Raw genomic sequence first — 10,659 nt, forward strand, 5'->3', positions numbered from 1 at the left:
TTTTCGATTTTATAAGAATAACCTTAATTGATTTGGTCAATTTACCATATTTTACATATTGAATTTCTGTGAAATTTTATGACATTTTGTTGATTTTAAGAACCTTATTGATTTAGTAGAGAAATTTAGAGCGATTTTAGAAAACTTGTAGATATTTTCGATTTTATGAGAATAACCTTAATTGATTTGGTCAATTTACCATATTTTACATACTGAATTTTTGTAAAATTTTATAAGGATTAAAGTTGCAAATAAAAATTTAAATAAGCATAACTAAAAGGGTCGAACACAAAATGTACTTCAAAATTTTTAATATAGATGCTAGCATCAGTTAAAAATAATGTGGACGAATACATTATGCAATAGTATTTTGGTTAACGAAGAGATGATGTAAAAAAAAAAACAAAGCCACCAATTAGTAAATATTTCTTTGGCTTTTGCAGCAAATATCTTAGATCTTCATCCTCACAGAGGTAGTAGGTCGTCCAAAATCCTTCAACACAACCTTTCATATCAAGAGAGAGAGAGAAGCACATGGTTTTGGAAATATTTAGTGTCGTATTCTTTGGGATGTATACATCGTGAATAAAACGAACCATTATTATAGTTATAATTTCAGATGAACACAAAAATAAACAATTTATTGGATAATACTTTATCCTATATATTGTTGTTTCATGTTTAAAAATGGTGGTATACCATCATAGAAAAATCAAAGAAGTGTCTTGCTCAATTGCTTAAACAAGTTCTTAAAAATGATCGAAAATCGTTCAGAAACATTAGTTAGGAGAAATCACGGTGCTCAAAAACTCATTGATAAACAGATTTTGTTAATGCATAATGAAAAGAAAATTGACGTTGTAATGTCACTTATCCTATTAAAGACAAAAAAAATTGACTGATTGGCTTAATATTTGCTTTTTGTGTTAACTGTTTTTTTTTTTATTTTTTTTTAATTTCCAGTGATAACTATTTAACAAGAGAGACGTTTTCAGAAACTGTTGAAAGGATTGGACCTTTTGTATTTGTGTTGTATTGAGGTTTATGGATCGGTTTATTTTATCAACCGAAATTTGTGTTAAAATGATATCATATGTTATTTGAATCATGAATTTAAAGAAAATTATTAAATTTAGTTCCTAATTTAATAATTAGTAACTTAAAAATTGATTTCATAGTAGCCATTTGACCGGCGTTCGACCGGAGATAGCAACGAAGAATCGGGAAAACAAGGCGCCTACTACAACCTCTGGGAATGTGAGCGTTTTCAAGATCCAAAAAAAATGTCAATTGCACGGAGATCACGACACTTTTTCTTACCCTTTCTGTGACGAGAAACCCTCCTCCTAGGTAGGTCTAAACATCTACGGTAACATTCGTGAACAAACTTAAGTACACCTAAATAAATTCTGGAAAACTTAAACAACAAATTCACAAACTCTATTAAAATAGAAAAAAATCCACTATTTTTGCATTGTGTGTTATTTAATACCAATTAAGTTGTTTTAATAGATAACTAAATTTTCCTAATGAAGAGTTGAAAAGTTACAAATTTTTTAAAGAAGAGACAAAAAAAAAAGATGGAGTTTGTTTATTTTTGTTGTATTATGAGGTGTATTGTAGTTTGACATGACAATTGTAGTTCGGTTTATGGGATCTGTCAGAGATTAGGAGGAGAGAAAAACATCTAGAGATTTGAGGGCAATTTATGAATTCTGATTGTCAAACTGTGTGGGGTTAGTAGGATCAAGTTATGTGTACTTAATATTGTAGTTTCCTTAGAGAATACTTTTGTACTCTCTTCTTTTATGAGTTTTCATGTAATGAATTTTTCATCTATTGGCTTTAGCCAAAGTCAAATCAAATTCAAATCCATTCCATTAAACAAATGATGGGTCAAGTCAACATCAAATACTTGTTCAAACGATGCCATAGATTATATAAGTAATGTGTACGTTTCTCTTTCTTGAAGGAAAAGAGTTGTTTATTCTTGTTATTTGACATAATGGATCCAAGATTGATCGTAGCCACCCAAATCGGAAGCATAGATGAATTGTATGCTCATATCCATGAGAATCCATACATTCTTGAAATCATTGATGCAGTACCTTTCATCAACACTCCTCTCCATGTAGCTTCTGCTTCTGGGAACCTTGCTTTTGCCATGGAGCTGATGAATCTTAAGCCGTCTTTTGCCAGAAAACTTAACACATATGGGTTAAGTCCATTGCATCTTGCTCTAGTGGAAAGTCAAACACGGTTGGTTCTAAGTTTACTCAAGGTTGATCCTGAACTTGTTCGCCTTCAAGGAAGAGAAGGTAATATATATTTTTTTTGGTAGAACAAAGGGAGTAAACTCCCCTAAATTATTAATAAAAAATAAACTTAAATACACACAGTCCGTGGTGTGTCATAGCCACTACTATCATGTGAGAGCAAAACCGCAACAGTAGGTGGAGTAGCCTCAAACAAATGAAACCAAGCTGCAAAGAAAAAGCATAGGAAGCTAAACCATCAGCAAGACGGTTAGCTTCTCTATGCACATGCGTAACCCGGACCACCCAGTCCCTGAAAATAAAGTCATGACACAGTTGTACCAGGAAGGACAGCGGATGACTCGCACTAATCCCTGTCTGTAGAAAACCGACCATATCGCACTATCCACCTCCAACTCCAAGCGCTCAACTCTTTTATCCCATGCCACACACGGCCCATAGTAAACACCCCACAGTTCCGTGCTGAGCAAACACCAATATTCAGATATATATAGTTTAAACTATACCAACTCATTTAATTCTAATTTGTGTTTTGATTTCTCGAAATTATTTGATCTTTTGTTACTATGAAAAGGTTTAAATAGTTTGATTTTGAATATAAGGTACAACACCGTTTCATCAAGTAGTGAGAAGAGGAGAGACTGATCTTATGACAGAGTTCCTCTTAGCTTGTCCTAGTTGCATTAGAGATGCGAACGTGTATGTTGAAACCGCTCTACATATAGCGGTTTCAAACAATAGATACAAAGAGCTACTCTTGGGATGTGTCCAGAGACTGCGACAAACAGAAGCTGAATCACTAGATTGATAAAGAATAAAACTAATACTTCTTCAATTCAATTCAAATCACAAATGCAAACAACAGCCGACGCTCATAAAACGAGAGCTGAATCTCAAAGGATGAAGATCTTACCAAAAGATCTAGACCAATTGAGTTATTTCTGGGTTTTTACAGAAAGAGAGATTTCAAATGAGATATTCGAATAATGAAACTAAAATGAAGAAATCTTCTTTTAAGCTTCCTCCTCGATCAATGGTCCACAACGGTCACAAACTTCAAATGAGCCAATCATAGCTCAGCATGTCATCCGCACCCTCACAACCAATCAACCTTTTTTATTTTGACACGTCAGCTCTGCATATGCTTCAGCTGAACACTACGACACTACGACGACTCCTTTGACTTTTATCTATAACATAGAGATGCAGTTTTTGAACAAACGTGATCAAGACGGCAACACAGCCTTACACATAGCAGCATATCAGAACAGATTCAAATCAGTAAACTAGTGGTAAAATGTTCTACGGTTAACAAAAGCATCCATAACAGGATAGGTTTAACCGCCCTAGATATCTTACATAACCAGAGAGAGGTCATCACACGAACAGTAACATCGAAAACATAATCCGGAAATGGGAGTAAGAGCTGAGACTCTCTACCGAAATCCAAGAAAGTGTCGGAAATCTTGAGGTCTCCACTTAGTTTCACAGAGCATTTGTTCACGCAGACAGCACGGTATAGGAACCAGACTTCGGAAGAAACACGCAGCGCGCAGCCACCAGGAGGTGTATACCACGAAATTGCAGCAGAAGAAAATAAAAAGACTGTCGGTGCTGTTGTGATGAGTCATAAATATTTCTATGTTCTTCGGGGTGTGAATAGTATGGCTTTCGTTGGAGCCATCTTCATGGCGTTTTGTTTGTTGCCAGCTGGGGAAGGCTACGTATGGTGGTTTCTATGGATAGCAGTGCCATTGTATGTTTCTTACTTGGCTTCGATGTCGGTTATATCTCCAGATACAGTGTGCTACTTCTCGGCTAGTGTAGGTTCGGACGTTCGGTTATAATCGTTGTTTTTGCTTACATTGTTGTGTTTTTATTGCGGTGGAAACGGTCTAAGAAGAAGGTACCTGGAACCAGAAGCGGGTTGATTCTTGAAGGCTTTACAACTCTGGATTTAGCTAAAGGATCATAGGTGAAAGTTAAGATTGTGTAGCTTTGATTCTGTGTTAGATTGTTTCCATGTAATAAATCTCTAATAGAGTATGAAACATATCTTTGTAACAAAGGGGCAAACTAATTCTTAGTAAAGAATCTTGGTGGAATATAATACAAATACACCAAATCAAGTTTCATTTACAATCCACAAAAAAAGGTTGAGAAGTCTATATTAGTCACTTATAAGACAACAATCTTAACTTAAACTGTAAGTTTTAAAATTTTAGATCAAATAAACAAATACAATTCTTTCCATGACCAAAGAGCTTTCTTCTCTATGTATTCTCTCTATATGTTTTGTTTCCCACTTCTTCTGTTCAGAAACAAATGGCCCATGATGTCTGCTTCTGCACATACAGAACAGAACCAAATCTGTCCTTTTTGCTTTCATGATCAGAGAGTTCTCCGGGTTTCTTAGTGTACAACATATACTCTTCCCTTCTCCTAAAAGCTTCTGTAAAGTAAGCTGTTCTGGTCCCCAATTACGATTTCTCGCGACCGGTGAGTGATTTCAATTTCTGCTGCAGCTGTAGATAATACACACAAGAGATGTTTGAAATGAGTATGGTTCAGAATGTTTCAGTTTCAAACATCTAGCAAATTTATTTCATGAGATCAAAGTGTGGTAGCTTACTTGGATCTGTTTCGATTTTTCTTCTTCAAGTTCTTCCGTTAACTCTTTCATCCTACAGAAATCGAGTTTAAGACGCAATTAGTAAAGACTATACCACATTGATCTCTCTACTAAGAAATATTTGATAGCTTGAAGAAGAGGAACAACCTAACTCGAAGCTCGGTTATCTTGCTAAACAGTAACCTCTCTCTCTCAGAAGCTGTAAGTTCAACAACCTGTGATCCCAAGCCAAAGACAAACAATGTGAAGGACATGATTTTGAGATCGCATAGTAGGTCTATGTGAAGCATTAACATTGATTCATAGAACAATGTTGATAAATCTACTTACGGTTCCGTTGCTGTCAGATCCTCGAGGCAAAGGGGGCAACTTTCCATTTTGAGAACCTATATCAAGAATGAGAATTAATCAACTGTCACAAAAAAAGTTCATCGTTATAACAGACAAAGTGGTAAGACGTATATATCTTACCATCCGTTGTTTCAGAAGCTTGTTGTAAGGTATTCAGTAGATTCATAATAAGATCCTGAAGTTAGAGAGTTCCGTTAAGACAATACATAACATGAGGAACCATACAATCAAGTTTCAAACATATGTCTCAATGTGATAATGGTCATATATTTTTCTTCTCACCTGCTGTATTGAATTTTGGTGGAACAAATTTTGAAGATGAGGCATAATGACTGAGGACGCATGATGAGTACTAGATTCCTTGATAGGCATACCCGTTGGCTGTTAACGGAAAAATAAGATATTGTTATGATAAGACGACATAAATTTTCCTGATTAAAAGAACTCTTTCTGATAGCAAACATACCATTTTAGAATCAAGTAACCAACTCCCAACACTGGCAGATTTCCTCAACGGGGATCCCTGTAGATTAAAGAGTACGAATTAATCATCACTATTCACGCTATATTAATACGCAGATACTAAAACAAACTCGTGAAGATCGAGACTGGACTACACATAGTGGAATATCCTAGGCTAGATTGGTCTGGTTAGTAACTTTCAAACAAAAACGAATGTGAATAGCAGGAAAAGATATGCCCACCCTTGCAAGATCCAAGTTCTCTGATGTTACTGAAAATCTTCCTTTGATTTGAACCACATTAGCCTTCGACTTGTCATCTATAGAATCACGGAAGCCTATACAAGTTGGACAACCACACTAAGTCAACTGCAGTAGACCCAACAGAAATTACTAAGCAGCATGAAGATCGGTAATGTATTTTCCTAACCTCCAGAAGATTTTATAGGAGCTGAAAAACTGTTAGCTGAAGCACGATTTGGAAGATTCAAAGGACCACTAAAGCTTGGAGCCTTCCGAACTGATGGCTTCAGCAGCCGTTCACTATCAGACCTAGCAGATAGCAAATTTCATGTTGGAGTATTAGAAAGTCGCGAAAGAAAGGAGAAGGAGATCTGAAGTGTAGGATACTGTAATCCAATGATCTCTAAAACAACAATTAGCTAATATTCGAACCTTTCATAACTAGGACCTTTCTCTGAGTCTGAGGTGATTACCACGTTACCGGATGAAAGTGGCCCACTATGAGTCTGGCGTCTCACTGGCTTACCCTTGGCCTGTTGAACGTCTTGTTCTGAACTTGGTGCCGCTTGTTCCACAGAAGAAGCAGTTGAATTGAGAGTGGATTTCTCTTCACGGATATGTTCTACCACGGCAGTATCTGAAACTTTTTCCTTCCCATTCATGTTTTCGGATAGCAGTTGATTACCAGATACTTGCCCTCTGTCATTCACCTGCAATGTGTTTCCCAATTAAGTTCAAACCACCAGATACCAAAAGAGTGAAGAGTTATAAGATATTTTCTCTAAAAACTTCTTTGCAAATTACTAGCCTTATTATGCAACTGTTCGCCAAAAGATTCATCTTCTTCCCTACTCTCTGTTAGAGTGTCGTCATCATCTAGCTATTGCACATCAAAAAAAGGAAAAAGAAAAATGTAAGAACGGATTATTTGACGGAAACCAATGGTTTCACAAATGGCATCATTTAAGAGATACCATCAAAGCATATCTTACCAAGGATGCTTGTTCTTTCAAATCTTCGATATTAAAGTTCCAAGCACTTACTCCTCTTTGGTATTCACTCTGATATGAAAAACAACATTTTTATAAGCATTCTGCAAGTCGAGTTTTAACTAATAATATCAAACTTGTGTTGTGTGTTTGTCACCTGAGATATAGCATCCTGGTCAGCAGAGGCCATTCCTTTCAAAGCAATCTGTGCAGCGTCCTTGGCCTGTTGTGCAATAACTATCAATAAAAGTAGAACAGGACGAGTGCTGTAAGATCGAAGAAGGGATAAGCATGGCAAACCTGAAGAGCTTTTACACGCGTCCAAAGTGGTGGTAAATCGGCAAATAGTTTCTTCACACAAATCTCTGGAGGTTTTGCATTCTTGAAAAATGAGTGTTTCAACAACTTTTCAGCAGTTGGCCTTTTTGTTTGATCTTTCACTAGACACAGTGCTACCAACTCTTTAAAGGACTGGGCACAGCTGGACGTCTTCTAGTTAGAACAATCCTTGAAATGGAAAGAAATCAAATAAGAATATATATACCTAGGAAGAAGCAGCGTACCTTTGAAAACTTCTTATCACGGTCATAATCAAGGCCAGGGGGTGCGTTTTGAATAGTCATTAAGAGTACCTATTACCAGGAAAAAAGGAATTAGATCTTTTCTCAATACACATAAGGAAATAAATGAATACCTTCATAGGGGGATATTTTGAGAAAGGTGCATGACCGTGAGCCAACTCCAGCGCCGTTATTCCAAAAGACCAGATATCAGCCCTGTGAGGAAGGTGCATAAGACCAAACCAACCAACAGCTGTTATTGCATTTCTTTGATGCAAACAGTTTCTAAAGATTTTCAATATCATTTGACATAGAAGATACTCAAATGATAGTAACTTTTAAACATCTGTGGGACTGAAACAATCACAACACGATCTAGACCAACTAAAATCAGCAGCACTCGATTTTGAGAAGTTGGATGACACATATACCAAATTGAACTCACTGCTATATTTAACAAGGGCCATGAAGAGAAGTAGAGTATATTATCTGACACTTGATATCAAAGCATAAACTGATAGTAACTTTTAAACAGTTGAGGAGCTGAGACAATCACAACACTACCTAGATCAACTAAATCACCGGCACTCGAGTTTGAGAAGTTGGATGACACATATACTACTGCAGATATATAGAGTACATTTAACAAGGACCATGCAGATAAGTAGAGTATATTAGCTGACACTTGATATCAAAGCATAAACTGATAGTAACTTATTAACAGCTGTGGGGATGAAACACTCACAAACTATCTAGATCAACTAAAAATCAGTGGCACTCGATTTTAAGAAGTTGGATGACACATACCAAACTGAACTAACTGCTATATTTTTGGATGACACATACCAAACTGAACTAACTGCTATGTTTAACAAGGACCATGTAAAGAAGTAAGAGTATATTAGTTGGCACTTGATATTAAAACATAACTCACTTTGAATTGTATCCACTTCCTGGCTGCAAGACTTCTGGTGCCATCCTAAAAATTGAAACAAGATATGACACATCAACCGTCAAGTAGAGAGAAAATTGTGAAGCTTTAGAAGACAGAAATGAAGAAAACTACAATAACCAACCAGCACGGAGTACCAACAAATGTGTTTCTTGCACGTTGCCTATCACCATTGTCAAATAAGCATGCAGAAACACCAAAATCACCTAGCTTAATCTCGCCAGTGTTATCAAGAAGTATGTTTCCAGCCTAATATACAAGATACAAAAGAAAGCTTTGAATACATGTCATGGATAATGAATGGGCTTATCAAGTTCAAATGTGAAACAAAGAAAAAGCTGACCTTAACATCTCGATGGATATGCCCTTGTGTATGAAGATAATCAAGAGCTTTAAGTGTTTCTTTCAGCATAGAACATATAGCCGCCTCTTCAAATCCATCAGGATACGCCGCCTTCATAAGATGCAAACACGAACCCTGAGCCATAAATGGCATGACCACCCAGAGATAATGCTCAACAGAAAACGAACAAAACGACTTTATAACATTCGGATGGTCAATCAAAGTCATAGTCTGAGCCTCCCTCCTTATATCATCCTACAAACAACCAAAACAAAACATGACTTTTCGAAAACGGAAAGAGAGATAGAGATCTAAATAACTCTCCCATTTGATTAAAAATGATAAAACCAACCAAAACCCCAAAACACAAAATGGGAAGATGATCTACAATTAAGTACCCGCATATATAGCATAAGGATAAGATTCACTAAGACTAAATAAACAAATTGGTCATAACCCATCAACGAAGATGAGAACTTTATTGTTACAACGAATCAAAGTTTCAGTTTTTATGATTGCAAACACATGATTCTCAAAACACACAACAAAACACAAAATGGGAAGATGATCTATACAATAAGTACACCCGCATATATAGCATAAGGATAAGATTCACTAAGACTAATAAACAAATTGGTCATCACCCATCAACAAAGATGAGAACTTTATTGCTACAACGACTCAAAGTTTCAATTTTTATGATTGCAAACACACAACAAAAACAGATCGCCCTCAAATTCAAATTCGAAGCTGAGGCTAAACTCAAAAACAAGAAACGAAGAATCAAATTAAACCAAAAAAAAAAAAAAACACAAACCAGATTGCTATTGCAGCGATCGAGATCCAAACATTTGATAGCAACAACTTCATTAGTGGGGATATAAATAGCACGACGAACAACAGCACTAGCACCATATCCAACTTCTTCCATAAGTTTATAATCTTTAGGGTTTACAGAGAAACCTCTCATCTTCGTCCCACCACTACCACTACCACCGCCACCACTAGTACTCGCCGTCTTCTTACGTCGTCTCGAACCCAAGACAGCCCTAAAAAGAACACCAACCAAATCCGTCTTGAGAAATAAAAAGATAAAAATCAAACAAAATAAGAAAAAAATCTTGTGAGTAAACAAAAGAGAGACTAGAAGAAGTACTCTAGCACAAGACGAAGCCGAGACACCATTGAAATTGACAACAACAAACAAAAAAAATCTAATTTTTTTTTTTTGTTTGCTCTGTTCTTCTAAAAGTTTTGGTTTTTTATTTTTTTGTTTTTTTTTACATTTTTATTGTCTGATGAGAAAACGCGATTTGATAACCGAGAGAGACAATGTATGACGTGGCAAATCTTTAACATCTAAGATTAGGACACGTGGCTATAGTTTTGTAACTTTAATCTTTAACATCTAAGATTAGGACACGTGGCTATAATTTTGTAACTTTAATCTTTAACATCTAAGAAGGGACATTGACTAATGACTTTGGTTTTGGCGTTGAATAAGAGATGTAATGAAAATGAATCTTATCTATTTTTGTCAACGAATTTTAATTAATGTCCCATTGGATTACATAATTTATTAGAGATTTTTTTTTCTCTTGTTTTATAAAGAATCTAAGATTCTAATGAATTTGTTTTGTCTACTAAAAAAATACTGCGACATTTTCAAAAATACTCATTTTTATGTTATTTTCCAAAAATATTTTTTTATATTATTTATTTAAAAATATCCATTTTAATATACAAAATGATTAAATTCTAAACCTTAAATCCCAAATACTAAACTCTAGCCCCTTAAAACTATATTATAAATGTAAAATAGAGAACTCAAACCTAAAAATATTTTAAAACT

General features: G+C 35.5%; 1 protein-coding gene and 1 pseudogene across 1 annotated transcript; one reads left to right on the top strand and one right to left on the bottom strand.

Annotated features, from left to right (window-relative positions):
• LOC104709636 lies at positions 2,006-4,267 on the top strand (annotated as a pseudogene).
• LOC104707360 (serine/threonine-protein kinase BLUS1) lies at positions 4,393-10,072 on the bottom strand. Its single transcript, XM_010423694.2, has 21 exons — positions 9,964-10,072; positions 9,625-9,856; positions 8,808-9,062; positions 8,589-8,713; positions 8,447-8,491; positions 7,647-7,728; positions 7,516-7,584; positions 7,253-7,423; positions 7,110-7,175; positions 6,956-7,024; positions 6,772-6,843; positions 6,396-6,673; positions 6,151-6,272; positions 5,964-6,058; positions 5,726-5,782; positions 5,542-5,640; positions 5,380-5,434; positions 5,239-5,294; positions 5,056-5,123; positions 4,909-4,960; positions 4,393-4,801 (listed from the first exon to the last, which is right to left on the bottom strand). Exons 1-21 carry the CDS (start codon positions 9,990-9,992, stop codon positions 4,757-4,759), a joined length of 2,142 nt encoding a protein of 713 aa, XP_010421996.1. The 5' UTR covers positions 9,993-10,072; the 3' UTR covers positions 4,393-4,756.

Source organism: Camelina sativa, chromosome 8, assembly GCF_000633955.1.
Source record: "Camelina sativa cultivar DH55 chromosome 8, Cs, whole genome shotgun sequence".
NCBI classification, from domain to species: domain Eukaryota; kingdom Viridiplantae; phylum Streptophyta; class Magnoliopsida; order Brassicales; family Brassicaceae; genus Camelina; species Camelina sativa.

Excerpts from the sequence above, each read along its gene's own strand:
- LOC104707360 (XM_010423694.2), bottom strand. The coding sequence starts at position 9,992 with ATGGTGTCTCGGCTTCGTCTTGTGCTAGA. Across the intron at positions 8,492-8,588 it reads TTTGTTGGTACTCCGTGCTG|GATGGCACCAGAAGTCTTGC; the intron begins GTTGGTTATTGT and ends TTCAATTTTTAG. Across the intron at positions 6,059-6,150 it reads TCCTATAAAATCTTCTGGAG|GCTTCCGTGATTCTATAGAT; the intron begins GTTAGGAAAATA and ends CAACTTGTATAG.